The sequence below is a fragment of the Chiloscyllium plagiosum genome, unplaced genomic scaffold (assembly GCF_037043375.1).
Source record: "Chiloscyllium plagiosum isolate Xiang-an unplaced genomic scaffold, Cpla_swu_hap1 HiC_scaffold_8, whole genome shotgun sequence".
Taxonomy (NCBI): Eukaryota; Metazoa; Chordata; class Chondrichthyes; order Orectolobiformes; family Hemiscylliidae; genus Chiloscyllium; species Chiloscyllium plagiosum.
This window is the reverse complement of record NW_028270146.1, coordinates 94711065-94729264: the sequence shown is the minus strand read 5'-3', so window position 1 is coordinate 94729264 and position 18200 is coordinate 94711065. Positions and strand designations below refer to the sequence as shown.

At 44.8% G+C, this 18200-nt stretch overlaps 1 protein-coding gene across 4 annotated transcripts in view; it reads right to left on the bottom strand.

The window, feature by feature from the left end:
• Positions 1 to 2562: 2562 nt before the first annotated feature.
• The window catches only part of mapkbp1 (mitogen-activated protein kinase binding protein 1), a 270559-nt gene continuing 254921 nt past the window's right edge, over positions 2563 to 18200 (bottom strand). For all 4 annotated transcript variants that reach the window (XM_087990116.1, XM_087990117.1, XM_087990119.1 and 1 more), the window contains 3 exons: positions 10334 to 11311; positions 8261 to 8346; positions 2563 to 7481 (listed from right to left, as the gene is read on the bottom strand). In XM_087990116.1, the coding sequence (XP_087846242.1) occupies positions 7170 to 7481; positions 8261 to 8346; positions 10334 to 11311 (1376 nt within the window). In that variant the 3' untranslated portion in view covers positions 2563 to 7169. The remainder of the gene's footprint in view (positions 7482 to 8260; positions 8347 to 10333; positions 11312 to 18200) is intronic.

Sequence of the window (18200 nt, the reverse complement as noted above, 5' to 3'; positions counted from 1 at the left end):
TAAAGATGGCGTCGGCGCCAAGGATAGTAATCCATTCCATGGTAAGTTGAGGTGAGAAGATGGGACTCAAATCGGATGAGCGGGGAGAGGGCCAGGCAGGTTGCTAAAGAGGTGGGCATGGTGAGATACAGTGAGCAACTCACTAGGCCATCTCAGAAAGAAACCCTCCATCAAACTCAATGGAACTCATCAAAGCCTACACAAAATGTATGATTCATCCGTAAGACTTGCAGTTAAGTAGCAACTTCCCTGTCCTTAGGTCCACCTCAAATCTTGTCACAGCCAATGTGATGATGCTGTAGCTTTAAGAGGTGTGTTTTGTCCTGGTTTCCTTCAGAGAGAGATCGGGGTGCCAGTACTGATGAGTCTATGAGAAGATAAACACCTTGTGAAGACTTGGGTATTTTTGTTTGGAAAGTTGTAACAATAGAAGCAGCCTGAATGGGTGTGGTCAAGGTGGTGGCAAATTGTTGGAGGGAAACCTGAGGGACAGGATTTACATGTATTTGCAAAGGCAAGGACTGATTAGGGATAGTCAACGTGGCTTTGTATGTGGGAAATCAGGTCTCACTAACTTGACTGAGTTTTTTGAAGAAGTAACAAAGAGGATTAAAAGGGCTGAGCTGTGGACATGATCTATGTGAACTTCAGTAACGCGTTCGACGAGGTTCCCCATGGGAGATTGGTTAGCAAGGTTAGATCTCATGGAATACAAGGAGAATTTGGATTTGGATTCAGAACTGGCTCGTAGGTAGAAGACAGAGGGTGGTGGTGGAGGGTTGTTTTTCTGACTGGAGGCCTGTGATCAGTGGAATGCCACAAGGATCGGTACTGGGTCCACTACTTTTCATCATTTATATAAATGATTTGGATGTGAGCATAAGAGGTATAGTTAATAAGTTTGCAGATGACACCAAATTTGGAGGTGTAGTGGGAGATGGAATTGGGTGGCATAGCTGTTAGTACTGGTGTAGATGGGGAGGTGTCCAGAGTGAGTGAGTTGGCAGCACAGCAGGGTGGGTGACCTGCTAACCCTCTTGCAAAGAAGGTTACCTCAGAGTACAATGGGATCTTGATCAAATGGGTCAATGGGCCAAGGAGTGGCAGATGGAGTTTAATTTCGATAAATGTGAGGTGTTGCGGTTTGGAAAGGCAAATCAGGGCAAGACTTATACACTTAATGGTAAGGTCCTGGGGAGTGCTACTGAACAAAGAGGCCTTGAAGTGCAGAGTCATAGTTCATTGAGTGGAGTTGCAGGTAGATAGGATAATGAAGACGACGTTTGGTGTGCTTTCTTTAATTGGTCAGGGCATTGAGTGCAGGAGTTGGGAGCTGTACAGGACACTGGTTAGACCGTTGTTGGAATATTGCATGCAATTCTGGTCTCCCTCCTACAGGAAGGACATTGTGAAACTTGAAAGGGTTCAGAAAAGATTTACAAGGATGTTGCCAGGGTTGGAAGATTTGAGATATAGGGAGAGGCTGAACAGGCTGAGGCTGTTTTCCCTGGAGCATTGGAGACTGAGGGGTGACCTTATAGATGTTTATAAAATCATGAGGGGCATGAATAGGGTAAATAGACAAGGTCTTTCCCTGGGGTAGTGGAGTCCAGAACTAGAGGGCATAGGTTTAGGGTAAGAGGGGAAAGGTTGAAAATGGACCTAAGGGGCAATGTTTTCACACAGAGGGTGGTGCGTGTGTGGAATGAGCTGCCAGAGGAAGTGGTGGAGGCTGGTACAATTACAGCATTTAAAAGGCATCTGGATGGGTATCTGAATAGGAAGGGTTTAGAGGGATATGGGCCAAATGCTGGCAAATGGAACTAGATTGGGTTAGGATATCTGGTCAGCACGGACCAGTTGGACTGAAGGATGTTTCCATGCTGTACATCTCTCTGACTCTCTGACTCCCACCCACAGAACCCAGGATTTTAGGGTTAGCCTTCAGCAGTTGATGTTGTGGGCTTGAAGAAGTGGAAGCAATATCCCCCTCTCTTTGATTACAGCCAAAAGCTGGGGGTTTCTCTTCCTGTGCTCCTAGAATGCATGTGAGGCAAAATCTGTTTTCTGAATTTGCCTTTTGCCAAGGGTGTGTTTATGGGATGTTGCTACGTTGGAACAGTTAATCAGTAATAGTAACTGCATCTATTATTCTGTTAAGTTTTCCAATAGAGTTAAGTTATCCCAAGTTCTTCTTCCTTTTGTTGTATTTTAACTATTGCGTTGGAATAAATTATGTTCTGTGTTACGCTGATTATTTTGATCAATTGAATCTCATCTGACATTTACCTTTAAAAACACGAAAAAGTTCGGGTCTAAGCTACCTTCGTAATATATATCGAGGGAGTCTGGTCCGGTCCATATCATCAATGACACACTTCTGAACTGATGCTACTGTGAGAGTGTAGGGAACATGGCATCCAACTTGCACAGAACATGATCCCATATGATCTGCGTTAGGTGTGGCTCAAGATGCAGATCTTGGCGTTATCATCAAACAGAAACAGCACTCATCCACGAAGATCCCACCACTGTTTCATTCACTTTGACAGGAGCGGTCTCCAAGATTTCTCTCCCAAACATTGGGGCTTTTATTGCAAATATTTAAGATGCGACCAACATATTGTACAAACACTATGGCAAAAAACAGATAAAAACAGTCACTTACATCACACAGGGAGAAGAGAAATGTTCACAGCGACCAGCTTAAAAATTAGTTTCATAGCCCATTAGAGGATGAAGACTGTACTTCCATTATAAAATACATTGGAATTAATCTTCACTGACAATGGTTTGAAAAGAGTTTAAAAAGTCTCCAAAGTGACCTTCAGCATGCACCACTGATCTGCATCATCGCAATGCACTATTCAAAGAACCTTCATGCACATACTAGACCCCAATGTCCCAATACCCTTGTCGCGTTTGCAGGTAGAAATCTTTTTCGTTCTTCACATTTAAAATACTCATAAAAATTTGGACGGTCCCTAGCAAACCAAAGTCACATCTTTGAACGGGGGCGCGGGGGCGTTGTTAGAAAAACGTACAAACAAACCCCCATGAAGGCAGCGGATCCTGAAGGCTGGAAGCTGGCTCTGAGAGAGGTTGGCCTTACTCCCTACACCAGAGGAAGGATACGCCAACTCTACTGGCAGAATGTGCCCACGTTGCCAGCAACTCGGGGAGTAAACCAGCCACCCTCCCTCCTCCTGGAGGTCGGATCAGACTTGCATTTCACAAGCCTCTCACAGTAAGCTGACCCCACGCCTACCTTCTGTTGTGTCCTTGTGTTTGTGGCACTGGATGGTGGTGCTGGACGGGGAAGGGGTTGAGGGGGAGAGGAGTGGGGACAATTCCCACACGGGAGAGGGTATAGGCCACACAGCTGAACATGATCCTACCTAAATGGTCAGCGTGCAACACCACTCTTCGGCGTCTGTCCTCCACCTCCCCTGCTCAGGGAAACCCAAGGCCAATCGCATGTTCTCAGCCCAGTTCACCCTTGCCCGGCTGCGCTCTGAGATCAGGACTCAAAACCTGCCCACTTCCCGAAATCTCTGGCTCATCACCACGCTATGGGACCCATCCAGTGAACAGAAGTAGAGTAAGGCTATTTGTCACGGATGTGAGAGCATGCAATTGCTAATCGTGGCCTTCTGTACAAAGTCTCCATATTCTGCAAAAAATTTGAAAAAGTCGTTTTAAAAAAGACTTCTCTCCTACCAAAAAAAAAAGAGAATGGGTGTCTCATTTCCCTTTTGAAACTCCAGTCAATGATGCACAAGTGAGAAATGACGATAGTCTAACACCCTTAGCAGACAGTTCTACTCACTCACTGAATGAAAGGTCCCCACCGTCCAGACCTAAACCTAGTGTCTGAGCAGAACAGCCAGTGGCTGGAGGAAACGCTTTCCCAAACAGCATTCAACTTTCTAATGCTCTCCACTTCATTGGTGTGATGTATTGGTATGAAGCATGGCTGCTTCTTGTGTAATATGGAATACTCGGCTAAGCATCAGGATAGGTCTCACAAATAGGATTTCACTATCCCCAATATCCACGGTGATGAACTGCAACGGGGAAACAAAACATAAGGGACACTTGGACGTAGGAGATAGTGGGGGACCCTCAGAATACTTCAGTTACAGGATTCCTACCCAAGTTTTGGATAATTGTCAATGTTTGGTAAAAGTTTTCAAAAAGGAGGTAATGGCCTGAATTTGTGAATTCCTATCTTGAATTCCAGTTCCAGCTCGGTGTTTATGAGTTTATGTCTAGTATTTGAATTTGTGCCCATTGTTTGTGAGTTCCATCCAGTGAGTGTAAGAAACCCTGTTCATTGTGTGGGAGTTCCTGTCCAGTGTGTGAGAGAATTCCTGTCCTGTGTCTGTGTGTGTGTGTGAGACAGAGTTCCTGTCCAGTGTGACTTTCTGTCCTGTCCTGTGTGTGTGTATGTGTGAGAGAGAGACAGAGTTCCTGTCCAGTGTGTGAGTTTCTGTCCTGTGTGTGTGTGAGAAAGAGAATTCCTGTCTAGTGTGTGATTCTATCCAGTGTGTGTGTGTGTGAGTTCATTCCTGTCCAGTGTGTGATTCTGTCCAGTGTGTGTGTGTGTGTGCGCGGGTGTGTGTGTGTTCCTGTCCAGTGTGTGTGTGTGAGAGATAGAGTTCCTGTCCAGTGTGTGTGTGTGTGTGTGTGTTCCTGTCCAGTGTGTGTGTGTGAGAGATAGAGTTCCTGTCCAGTGTGTGTGTGTGTGTGTGTGTTCCTGTCCAGTGTGTGTGTGTGAGAGATAGAGTTCCTGTCCAGTGTGTGTGTGTGTGTGTGTGTTCCTGTCCAGTGTGTGTGTGTGCGCGGGTGTGTGTGTGTCCCTGTCCAGTGTGTGTGTGTGTGAGATAGAGTTCCTGTCCAGTGTGTGTGTGTGTGTGTGTTCCTGTCCAGTGTGTGTGTCCCTGTCCAGTGTGTGTGTGTGTGAGATAGAGTTCCTGTCCAGTGTGTGTGTGTGTGCGCGGGTGTGTGTGTGTCCCTGTCCAGTGTGTGTGTGTGAGAGATAGAGTTCCTGTCGTGTGTGTGTGTGCGCGCGCGAGTGTGTGTGTCCCTGTCCAGTGTGTGTGTGTGTGTGTGAGAGAGTTCTTGTCCAGCGTGTGCGCGCGCGAGTGTGTGTGTGAGAGATAGAGTTCCTGTCCAGTGTGTGTGTGCGCGTGTGCGTGTGTAAATTCCCGTCCAGTGTTATTGTACAAAGTTTGGAATGTCAACTCAGACACTGGAGAATTCTCACAACATGTGGGGGGGTTCTGACTTTCCTTGGGTGTGGTTTCATTGACATATGGAACCAGCTGAATGAATGTTGTCTTGAATACAGTCTGCGTTTGGCAGTCAGCACTGGCTTAACAATTACATCCACCCTGAAAGAACTGATTCAAACAGTGTTACGGGGTTTGCAGTGACCTTATTCCAGGAAGCCAACACACGTCCACCACGACACAACACCAATGGGTTTCCATTCTGCTGCTTTATCCAATGTGGCATTAAACCTCCCTTCTGCCTCACACTGCTCAACTTTCTTGTCCTGTACAGAAACGTATATCTGTGAAGGTAGGTGAAGGCCTAGTGCTATTATCACTAGACTATCAATCCAGAGACTGGGGTGATATCTGGGGACCCGGATCTGATTCCTGCCATGGCAGATGGTGGAATGTGAATTCAATAGAAGTCTGGGAATAAGAGTCTAATGATGATCACAAAATCACTTCTGATTGTCAGGAGGGAATAAAAACCATCTGGTTCACTAATGCCCTTCAGGGAAGGAAATCTGTCGTCTTTACCTAGTCTGGCCTATGTGTGACTCCAGACCCACAGCAATGCGGTTGACTCTTAACTGCCCCCTGGGCAATTAGGGATGGCCAGAACTGATGAGGGAATAAAGAAGAAAGGTGAATCAGAATGAGGGTGGGGTGGGGGAATGGCTGGGGGTGGGGGAATGGCTGAGGGAGGGTCTGAGGGAAAGGTTGAGCATTTCTGAGGAGGGCGTTCTGACTGAGGTGGAGCATGTTGGGGGCAGGCAGTGGGGATCCATCGAGGGGGAGAGGACTGTTCACTCATACAGGACAAACAGCAAAAAGGGGCTCCGCAGCTCCTTACTCAGTGGGGGGACATCGTTTCCCATTTGTCATAGCTGTACCTTCCCCACCCTCACACTCTCCTCAAAGTAAACACATTTTGTTTTGTAAGACAATATTCCTAAATGTTATCTCCCTCCAGTTTCCCAAACAGAGGAAAATGGAGGAATTTGTGGTCCAATCAATAGGGAACGCACACAGTATCGCACATTGTGATGGATATGCATAGTGCAAAGTGGGCTGTAACACCACCTTCACTCCCTTAAAGGGACCGACAGCATTTCAACCCTTTGTCCCTAAGGCTCAGTTCCAAAAATGTCACTATCTGTATTGCTCCATTGCAGGGGTTTAGTTTTAGAAACAGCTCATGGTCACTGTACCGGACAGATTCAGACCCTAACTGGAGGAGCCCGCGCCACATCCGGTTGGAGAAGGGAAGTGACAGGGAGCCAAAGAGTAGGAGGAAATATAGAGGACGCAAGGTACTGAGTGAGAGGACCCTACAACAAGGTTTGGGAGGCGAACCCTGAATGGGGGCGACATGGCTTCTACCTTCCTGCAGTACCATCTACCGGGCCAAAGAAATGACACGTTTGTTTCCGCCGTACGTCTGTCGTCCCGAGGAGCTTGTGCACCCCACCGCTCCGCTCCACGTTCCCGTCCCGTGGTTCACCAGCACTCCCACGCTGCCCAGCCAATACCCCTGCCTGTCGCTCTCCAGGTTCAACAGACGACGCTTCCACTGACCACTTCAGAAGCGGAGGTGGCCACCCTGAACAGTAAAATGGCATGATCCCCTTTGACTTGACCTTACAGCCTTCAATTACAGGCGGAGGAAAATTCGGGGTTAACATAGGTATCTCACAGTCAATTACACAATCAAACTTAACCCATCCCAGGTTAAATATGAGGTGAGTTGAGGTCAACTCGATAGTGTTGTACGATTTTCATTTCTCCCGGCCCAGTGAGAAGAATGGGTTTCTTTTTAAAATGGTTCTCAGTGCAGGGGGGCAGTAGGTGAGTGTGCAAGCCCCACGATTACATTGGGCGTCATAATATTCACAGTCCCGCACTGCCCTTTCCTCCAGGCTGCTTATGATCCATCCTTCGCTCCACAGCCTGGAGTAAACGTTCGGAATACTGCTCAAGTAAGGCCAGGGTCTTTTCATCCTCTAAGGAGTCGCCCTTCGCTGGGGGGCTACCCACCGGGCAAGAGGCACAGGCCGCCTGGCCTGGCCCCTGGGGGGGTGAGCCAGGCTGTCGTCCTGGATGTTGGAGACAGTCCAATTCTTTCCTTACAAAAGAAAATGTCTCTGAGAGAATGGCAGTCATTTGGTTGTTCTCGTCTGACGAGACCTTGTTATCAGCGACCTGAAAAACAGATTAGATTAGATTACTTATACTGTGGAAACAGGCCCTTCGGCCCAACAAGTCCACACCAACCCGCCGAAGAGCAACCCACCCAGACCCATTCCCCCATCACTACAGGCAATTTAGCATGGCCAATTCACCTGACCTGCACATCTTTAGACTGTGGGAGGAAACCGGAGCAAACCCATGCAGACACAGGGAGAATGTGCAAACTCCACACAGACAGTTGCACGAGGCAGGATTTGAACCCAGGTCTCTGGCGTTGTGAGGGAGCAGTGATAACCACTGTACCGCCCGAGGATGGGAAGTAATTACAGAAATAATAATAGAGAAAATAAATAATAATCATTATTAGATAAATAAATAAATTAATAATAAACTACTTTGACGACAGACTCAAATATTTAGTCAATGTCTTTGGATTTCTTAATTCCCTGTGATCATGTATCCTGATCCTCTCCTTTTTATATAGTTCTAACAATCTGTTTCTAAATTCATAAATCTACTCACATTCTATTTCTTTTTTCCCTTTCATTAACTTGTTGACCTTCGGTGATTTCCAAAATACTCCCGATCCTCAGGCTTACTTCTATTCTTTACAACTTTATGAGCCTCTTACTTTAACCTAATGCTACCGCTGAACCTCCTTCGTAAGCCACGGATGGAACTTTCTCAGTAAGGTTTTGTTTTTTGATGGCTTCATGTGCAACTGACTCCCCCCCCCCCCGCCCCCACCCAGATCCATGTTTGACACTGTTAATGATGCTAGCAACACTCACTGTCCGGTAAAGAGTCAGGGCTCTCTCGAAGCAGCTCTGCAGCTCCCTTGCCAGGAGTTTACAGCTCTGAACACTGACAGAAGGACCTATCGAAAAAAGAAAATACGAAGAGAATTAAAGTTAACTATCAATATATATTAACAATGCAAGTTTTCCAAGGTACCTGTTTCTTCTACTCTGTCTCTTTTCTTAAAAAATTCACTAGTAGGACATGGACATAGGGCATTTGCTCATCCCTAGTTGCCCTTGAGAAGGTGATGGTGACCTGCCTTCTTGAACCACTGCAGTCCATGTGCTGCGGGTTGACCCACAATGCATTAGGAAGGAATTCCAAGGTATCAATCAGCGACAGTGAAGGAATGGCAATATATATCCAAGTCAGAATGGTATTGAGTGGCTAGGAGTGGAATTTGAAGGTGGTAGTGTTCCCATTTATTTGCTGCCCTTATCCTTCCAAATGGAAGTGGTCATGGGTTTGGAAGGTGCTGTCTGAGGATCTTGGGTGAATTTCGGCAGCAGAGAGAACACATCGGTGGTGGAGGGGGTGGATGCTTGTGAATGTGGTGCCAATTAAGCGGGCTGCTTTGTCCTGGATGGTGTCAAGCTTCTTCAGTGTTATTGGAGCTGCACCCATCCAGTCAAGTGGGGAGTATTCCATTACATTCCTGACTTTGTCTTGTAGATGGTGGACAGGCTTTGGAGAGTCAGGATATGAGTTACTTGCTGCAATATTCCTGGCCTCTTACGTGCTTTTGTAGCCATTATGTTTATGCGGCAAGTCCAGTTGAGTTTCTGGTCAATGGTAACCTCCAGGGCATTGATAATGGTAGGTTCAGAGATGATAATACCATTGAATGTCAAGGGGCGGTGATTATACTGCCTCTTATTGGAGATGGTTATTGTCTGGCATTTGTGTGGTGCTAATGTTACTTACCACTTGTCAGCTCAAGCCTGGATATTGTCCAGATTTTGTTGTATTTCAACAGGGACTGCTTCAGTATCTGAGGAGTCATGAATGGTGCTGAATATTGTGCAATCATTGGCGAACATCCCCAATTCTGACCTTATGATGAGGGGAAGGTCATTGATGAAGCAGCTGAAGATGGTTGGACCTAGGAAACTACCCTGAGGAACTCTTGTAGAGATGTCCTGGAGCTGAGATGACTGACCTCAACAACCATGACCATCTTCCTCCTAAACAGTTTCATACCATTATTCACTGGGTCCTGGGCATTTTCAATTCTCAAAATTCTCTAAAATGGTAAAAGAGTGTAAAACCCAGCAAATAGTCAATGTCCAGAGAGAGAAGGGAACACTTCAGTGACTCCTATAAATTTCAAAACCTTAGTTAGTCCTAATAAAGGACCCACACAGCTTCATACTTGGTGTGACTGATATAGCATGTATATACATTACAGGTAACGTGGTGGGGAATGGTACCTCAATGAGAGGATCCGGTTTCAGCCCTGAGTGCCACTCAAGGTGAGTTCTGCACTTGAAACCAAATGTTTCCTCTACTGGGGGAGCAGGGGCAGGTTTGAAGGGAGGGAGAGTCGGGCAGGAACTGTTCTTAGAAAACTACCTGCGTCATGTGACACAGAGGAAGACCGGTAAGGGTGAGAGATTAAAGAATGCACAACTTTTCCACTAGCTGAACAGAGTTACAAGATGACAAAGTCAGAATCACAGAATTGGTATGGGGCAAAATGAGACCCTTCGGCCCATTGTGCCTGCACAGGTTCCACTCCCCACCTCCTGCCATCCCTCATAGCCCCGCACCTTACTTCTATCCAAATCATCCAATGTCCTCTTGAATGCCTCAGTTGAAGCTGCCTCCACTTGATTTCCAGACAGTGCATTCCAGACCCTAACTACTCGCTGTGTGAAAGTATTTTTTTTCTCACAACAGCTTTTGCTTTGTCTGCACGTCACTTTAAATCTATGCCTTCTTGTTCTTTTTCTAATAATGGAAAGACAAAGGATAATATATACCAGTCCAAGGCCAGGAATGTAAAGCCTGGTCTGCAATAGCCATTGATCAAATGAAGACGTGGCATCATGTAAAATTCATACCTGGTCCCTTCGCCGTAGTCTTGGGAAAGACAGAAGGAAGTGTTGCTGGTGTAGAAACAGTTACCGTTTGGACATTTGATACTGGAATGTTGGGTAAATAGTCCAAGGCTTCGGTAACAAGTCTGGTACCTCTGAACTCAGAGTTAGCACGAGGCCAGGCAGAAGACACTTGCTGACAAGGAGATAGAAGAGCCGTCCCTATCTGTGACTCCTGGTGGCACTGTCCTTGTGTCTGGTGTTCCAGTAGAGCAGGGGTCTCCTCTCTGGGCGTGGAAACAGTATCGCCCTTTTTCTCTTGGCTGTCCCTATGGCCATCGCCACAGGAATGCCTCCATTTTGTTCCTCCATTGGCTGAAACAGGCGACTTGAAGGGTTCAGTCTCACAGCAAGACTTCACCTTGACCGAAGGCGAGAAGGAAGTCAAAGAGGGTCTGTCCGGCAGTGGCTTGGGAAGATCGAGGAACAGGTTCGCCCGAGTACCGAGGCTCAATTTAGCCTGAGAGCTATTGGCAGAAGAAACTGTCAAACCTGCTGATGGCTGCAAGACTGGCTTGGAGCTGGCGGTCTCCTTCCAGTTCTGTTTGGTCATATCCTGCTTGTGAGAGATTTCGTTCACGACATCCACAGTCACCACAGGTGAAGTCCTGGGTGACATTTCCAAACACTGCCCACTCACACACTTTTCAGTGATTGACTGATCCTCGCCACTCTCAGTGAAGTTCAGGCTGTCCCCCATTGAAACGCTGCGTGACATTTTGGCCATCGAACTGGTGGTTGGGTTCATGTAGGATTTTTGTTTGATGCTCTTTCCCTGAGGGCTATCCTTCGCCAGCGACAATACTGGGCCGTCCGCTTTACTGGGGACTAAGGGCAAAGTTCGCCGTTGGTTGACCCTGGAATCTTTTTCAGTTATAGTCAATGGGTGAGAGTGCAGCTTCTCGGATGAGGTTACATTAGATGCCGTATCCATTGGGTAAACTAAATAGGACAAATGCAAAGAAAATTACAAAAACAAAATCAGAAGAAACTAACAGATTGATAAAAGATTCAACATTGAACCATTCTTATTACCAGATTATTCCCATCATGATAAGGGCTTAACTGTAGCTCGCTCCATTCATGGATGAACTGCGGTCTCCCAGTCACATTAAAGAGTTTTCAGTTGAGCAGTCTCAATATTGAGGAGTCCTTATCAGTACAAATCCCTCATCAGTCACATTTCAGCACGAGGACAGGAACTTGAATTCAGGGAATCCCATCAACGTGGGGCTCCCAATATCGAGGGATTCTGATCAATATAAGATCCTCAAGATATAGAGATCATCATCATCATGGGAACTACTGAGGGATCCTCATCAGTATGGAATCCGCAAAATTGAGAGATCATCATCAGTATGGGACCCTCAATATTGAGGGATCCTCATTCATATGGGATTCTCAATATTAGGGGATCCTCATTCATATGGGATCTTCATCTTCACTGGATCCTCAGTATTGAGAGATCATCATCAGTACGGGATTCTTAATATTAAGAGATCCTCATTAGTATGGGATCCTCATCTTTACTGAATCCTCAGTATTGAGAGATCATCATCAGTATGGTATCCTCAATATTGAGGGACCATTATCAGTACGGGATTCTCAATATTAAGGGATCCTCATTAGTATGGGATCCTCATTTTTCCTGGATCCTCAATATAGAGAACATAGAACATAGAACATAGAAGAATACAGCGCAGTACAGGCCCTTCGGCCCTCGATGTTGCACCGATCCAAGCCCACCTAACCTACACTAGCCCACTATCCTCCATATGCCTATCCAATGCCCGCTTAAATGCCCATAATGAGGGAGAGTCCACCACTGCTACTGGCAGGGCATTCCATGAACTCACGACTCGCTGAGTAAAGAACCTACCCCTAACATCTGTCCTATACCTACCACCCCTTAATTTAAAGCTATGCCCCCTTGTAAAAGCTGACTCCATACGTGGAAAAAGATTCTCACTGTCGACCCTATCTAAACCCCTAATCATCTTGTACACCTCTATCAAGTCACCCCTAAACCTTCTTTTCTCCAATGAAAACAACACCAAGTGCCTCAGCCTTTCCTCATACGATCTTTCTACCATACCAGGCAACATCCTGGTAAACCTCCTCTGCACCCGTTCCAGTGCCTCCACATCCTTCCTATAGTATGGTGACCAAAACTGCACACAATACTCCAGATGTGGCCGCACCAGAGTCTTATACAACTGCAACATGACCTCAGGACTCCGGAACTCAATTCCTCTACCAATAAAAGCCAGTACGCCATATGCCTTCTTCACCGCACTATTTACCTGGGTGGCAACTTTCAGAGATCTGTGTACATGGACACCAAGATTCCTCTGCTCATCCACACTACCAAGTATCCGACCATTAGCCCAGTACCCCATCTTTTTGTTACTCTTACCAAAGTGAATCACCTCACACTTAGCTACATTGAACTCCATCAGCCTGGGATCCTCAATAGAGAGAGATCCTCATCTGTATGGGTACTTCAATATCAAGGGAACCTCATCAGTATGGGATATCAACATTTAACATGGTCTGAAGAAATGCCCAAGATCTAATAAAATGTGGGAACAGGAAATGGAGATATTAAGTGAGTTAATTGGATATGAATTGGTTATGCAGGTATGGGGAACTAGTAATCAGGGCATTGCGGGTGTTTAACAGAGTGTGACTAACTGAAATAAAGCTCTTACTGGAAGTGTTGGCACGAATTCTGCTATAATACAGTTATCCTTTAGGGTATACCATGAGGAACAGAGGATAGTTGAGTCAGAATGTGAAGTTTCAGAAAACGAGCCTCGTGAAGAATGAAGTCACCGTGTGGGTTACTTATTAATGACAGTGGACACATGGAATGGCCTCAGCTCTTTCAGTACCATACAGAAGCAGGATGGGAAACAAAGATTTCATATTGGAGTTGATTATTTAAATGTGGATGAAGGTTTGGACAGATTGTTTACCTTCAGAGATAAAATTGATCAAAAAGGTGAATTACTGATTGTTTATAAGGCGTGGTCAGATTGTGACAAATTTTGAAAGACTGGGGACAGTACCTTGGAAGACAACATAATGAAATTCAGAAGTCTGTATGTAAGACAACAGAAATTTCATTTGGAAATTCCCAATTTATGCTGAGCAGTTAAGTTATTGGACTGTCCCAAACTACCAAGTATGGCCAGACTCCTAGCTTTGATGAGAGTTAAATTAGTGGATAAATATACACTGCTAGAACAACTCTCAAAGCATTAAAAGGTTTCCTGGGAAGTATTCCTTACATGAAACAGGCAATTGGCAATGACAGAAAACAGAGGACACCACGAAAATAGTATGAAAGGAGAACTGTAATTTATAGAAATGAGGACAGAAATGTGATAATTTTAAGAAGAGCTTTGGGATTTATAATAGATGAACGAAGCTGAAATGCTCAGAACGCAACGTTGCATGCGCAATTCTAAGTTCGACCATGCCATGAACAGTCCCAAAGGACACATTAAAGTACTTGAAACCAAACTTGAAGTGGAAGATTCAGAGGAAGAAGTTGGAGATACGGATCATCACTGTATTGGTCACAGGAAGTTTCAGCCCAGTAATGAATGTGTTGGTGGCCCAGTCTTTCAACTGTGCAGCATTAGACAGTGATGCATTACTACCGTGTGTGGAATAACTAGTTAAAACACGATCAAGATTGGCTAAATAATAAAGATATGAACAAGGCCTAGCAATTCGAGCGTTCTAGGTTTGATGTTGATAAGATAAGAAGATTTTGAAAAATGTGGGTATTCCTTGTAAAATAGCAGGTTATTTAATATATAACAGCACCATTAATCTAGTAAATACCATCATTATGAAGTAGACCATCAGTGAAGAAAACACTGATGGAACGGGATATGAAAAGTGACAATGCTGTTGTGCTTGGAAAATGTATGAATTTGCAGCTGACGCAATCGGGACACTATTGCATTCATTTAATGGATAATAAAGTTTCCTCAAGAGAAGTTAAAGAAGTACTGACATCAGGGGGTGGAGATTTTCAGTGAATTCTGTTAAAGCTGCACATTTTCCCATCCATCCTCTGAAAGAATAGAAGGTTTAGTACAGGAAGGAACAATAGGGAATGGGGAAAAACGACAAGAGATATGGTAGACATGAGGTCTGTTAAAAAAAATCACATCACAGCTTCAAGTAAACCTGTCCTCGGCGAGAGACTTCAATAAATTGGTAGCCATAGATTTAAAGAAACGGCATAAAGAAATAAGCATTTTTATTTTATATTTTGTGGATTTGGCAAGCATATTTTGTCAGTCGACAAAAGATTGAAAGAAAATGGTGGATAAGGTAATGGAAAAGTGGACTGGCTTGAAACATTGACAGTATTTCTCACAGATAACATGGGGTGGGGGGATGGTGAATTTTCTAACGATGGATTTAGAGGTGTGTGTATGTGAGTGAATGTGAGCATAACTTATGAACCCAGCAGCCGAAAGCCCTTTGAGCAATGAGGTCTGTGAAAGGAACCATGAAGTAACAGACAAAAATAGTTCAACATTTTCTTGGCATATCAGCCAAGCTGTAAATTCTCATCCGCGCTGCACATGTTAAGAGCTTGATGCAGACAGTGGGAGGATATAATTGACAGCAGTTAATTTTTGGCAGAAATCATAAAGAACTAATCGTAAATTGATTAGCCTCCAACTTGGAGCTACAATTAGTTCTATGTTTTTCAGAGCATTTAAATGTACTGCATGCATATGGTTTAATAAAAGAGAAGGGGCTTAATGAATGGAACAATTGGGCTAGGTTACCGGTCAGGACGAAAAATAATAATTGTGCACTGGAATCAGGTTGTTCGGATACACTCCTCAAGATTTCCTGGTATGGATTAGAAATTTGCAGATAATAGTGAGGAGTCAGTCACCTCTCATACCCAAATGTTCACAGCTCCGAAGATCAAACAGCCACAATGGACAGTTCAGTTCTGATGGGCAGAAACAAGGGCACTTGGAGGAAACCCACGCAGACACGGGGAGTTTGCTCAAACTCCACACAGACAGTCACCCAAGGCTGGAATTGAACCCAGGTCCCTGGCGCTGTGAGGCAGCCGTGCAAACCACTGAGCCACCTTGCTGCTCCCAGTTCTGATGGTCAATCTGAGGCCATTTGTCCCAAATGAACAAAAGTGGGTAACAGAGTCAAATATTTACCAGAAGGAGTTAGTGAATGCAGAAGTGTAGAGCAAGGAAGGTCACTGGAAAGCTGGATGAATTAAAGGATGAGGAAGATGAGGTTACGCCCATGGACTGGAAACATTGGAAAAAAGATGGAAGGCAAGAAATCCCAACATAAGATCCTGGAGCAAGCATGGTCCTAGAAAAAAAAAATGAACTCCTGAAAGGAATTCTATTAGAAGGAGGTGGAGGCTGAACAGTGCAGCTTAGGAAGAGATAGAGGGTAAGATAGAGGGTGTAGTTTAACAAGCACAAGAAATATACTACAAACCAGGAATATTACTGGGAGCAGAAGCACATCGGAACGTCTTATTAGCCACAATCAAATTATGAGACAAGTTAATAAAAGATGAGGGGCATGGATAGGGTGAAGAGTCAGGGACTTTTATCCAGGGTAGCAGATTTGAAAACTAGAGATGTGAGCGGAAAGATTTAAAAGGGACCTCAGTAGCAACCTTTTCAGGCAAAGGGTGCAGCGTTGATGGAATGAGCTGTCAGAGGAAGTGGTGGAGGCTGTTACGATTACAGCATTTAAAAGGCATCTGGATGGGTATATGAATAGGAAGAATTTGGAGGGATATGGGCCAAATGCTGGAAAATGGGACTGGATCAGTTCAGGATATCTGGTCAGCATGGACGAGTTGGACTGAAGGGTCTGTTTCCCTGCTGTATGACTCAATGACTCTGTGCCAAAGAACAAGAACTACAAAGATGGAGAGCATCGGGGTGTATATAGTGCAAAACAGGGGAGAGCCAGTCCTACCCCATAGATGGGTATGCACAGAAAAGATGACTCCCCAGCACACGGTTTTGAAGAAAAACTGGGGCATCAATATACAAGGGTAGATTCACTAATGGCAGGAAAAGACATTTTGAAAATACTCTTGGCTCTGTTAGCAACAAATGTTTGACAGCATAGCTCAATTTATAATACAACTGGATTTCTGCAGGGAGATCTGGTCAAGAAGGAAGTGTTTCTTCGTCTTCCAAAAGATGTTGTAGAGACACTTTGGAAAGTAAATAAATGTGCGTATGGCTGAAATGATGCCTCTCAAGCTTGGTACTTCTCAGTAAGGTCTGTCTTATTTAAATTGGGCTGTCTTCAGTTAACAGCAGACCATGCCATGTTTTACTGGTAAAAATCAGGGGCAGCTTCCAGGCATCTTTATGATGCATGCAGTGAATTCAAATGCATCGTCCTAATTGGGCTTAAAGCAGAATTCAAAACCAAAGTTGGGTTTCTGGGGCTTTTAAGCCCCTTGGATTAGAAATTGGGTAGAATGGATCAAGTGTCATTTTGTATCAGCAATCTTTTTTGGAAACTGCAGATTAGTCAAAGTAGTTGGCTTCACAAAACTGAAATGGAGGAAATGCTAGTTTGGAAGTACTACAGTGGAGTACAGCTATAAAAAAATTCCCAAAGGTGGTGAACAAATTCACCAAATTAAAAATGGAACATTACCTTTAGAAATTTCCCTCACTGGGTGATGTCAGGGGCCTGAATAGTGTTGCTTTTGATGTTGCTTCTCATGCAAATCTCTATGATGGGTTATGGAGGTCAGGAGGGTTCTTAGTTTTTCTTGTGGGAAAGAGGGGTAAATATAATCCATTGTTGTCTTATATGGTAACTGTACCATTCAAGATCGGAGATGGTTATAGAGAATGGTGAACGTGGCCCGGACAATCACAAAGGCCAACCTCCCATCTATAGAATCCATCTACAAGGCCCGCTGTCAAGGAAAGGCCGCCAGCATTCTCAAAGATCCATCCCACCCTGGCAATGCTTTTCTACAACCTCTACCATCGGGGAGAAGGTACAGAAGCCTGAACACACGCACCAGCCGGTTTCAAAACAGTTTCTACCCTACTGTTGTTAGAATATTGAATGGACTCACAAACTCTTAACATTCGCCGGGACCTGTGTTTTTGTTTTTGTTGCTGTTGACCTATTATTTACTTATCTATGCTACTCAACTCTGTGATCTGCCTGTATTGCTCGCAAGCCAAAGCTTTTCACTGTGCCTCGGTACACCTGACAATAAATTCAATATGTTTGGCTCTTTTTTTATTGTATATTGATTTAATTACAAGAAAAACTTGAATCTATTATCATCAAATAGGAATGAAAGGAATGCCTCAGACCTTATGGAAGGTGGGAAGAGGTGATGGATATATTAACTAAGGCTTCATGGGTGCGGATTGTTTGTATAAAAATGAATTGAATTAACTTTATTTATTAGATTAGATTAGATTAGATTAGATTACAGTGTGGAAACAGGCTCTTCGGCCCAACAAGTCCACACCGACCCGCCGAAGCGAAACCCACCCATACCCCTACATTTACCCCTTACCTAACACTACGGGCAATTTAGTATGGCCAATTCACCTAACCTGCACATTTTTGGACTGTGGGAGGAAACCGGAGCACCCGGAGGAAACCCACGCAGACACAGGGAGAACGTGCAAACTCCACACAGTCAGTCGCCTGAGTCGGGAATTGAACCCGGGTCTCTGGCGCTGCGAGGCAGCAGTGCTAACCACTGTGCCACCGTGCCGCCCATATTTATTAAATATGGGGAGTTGGTAAT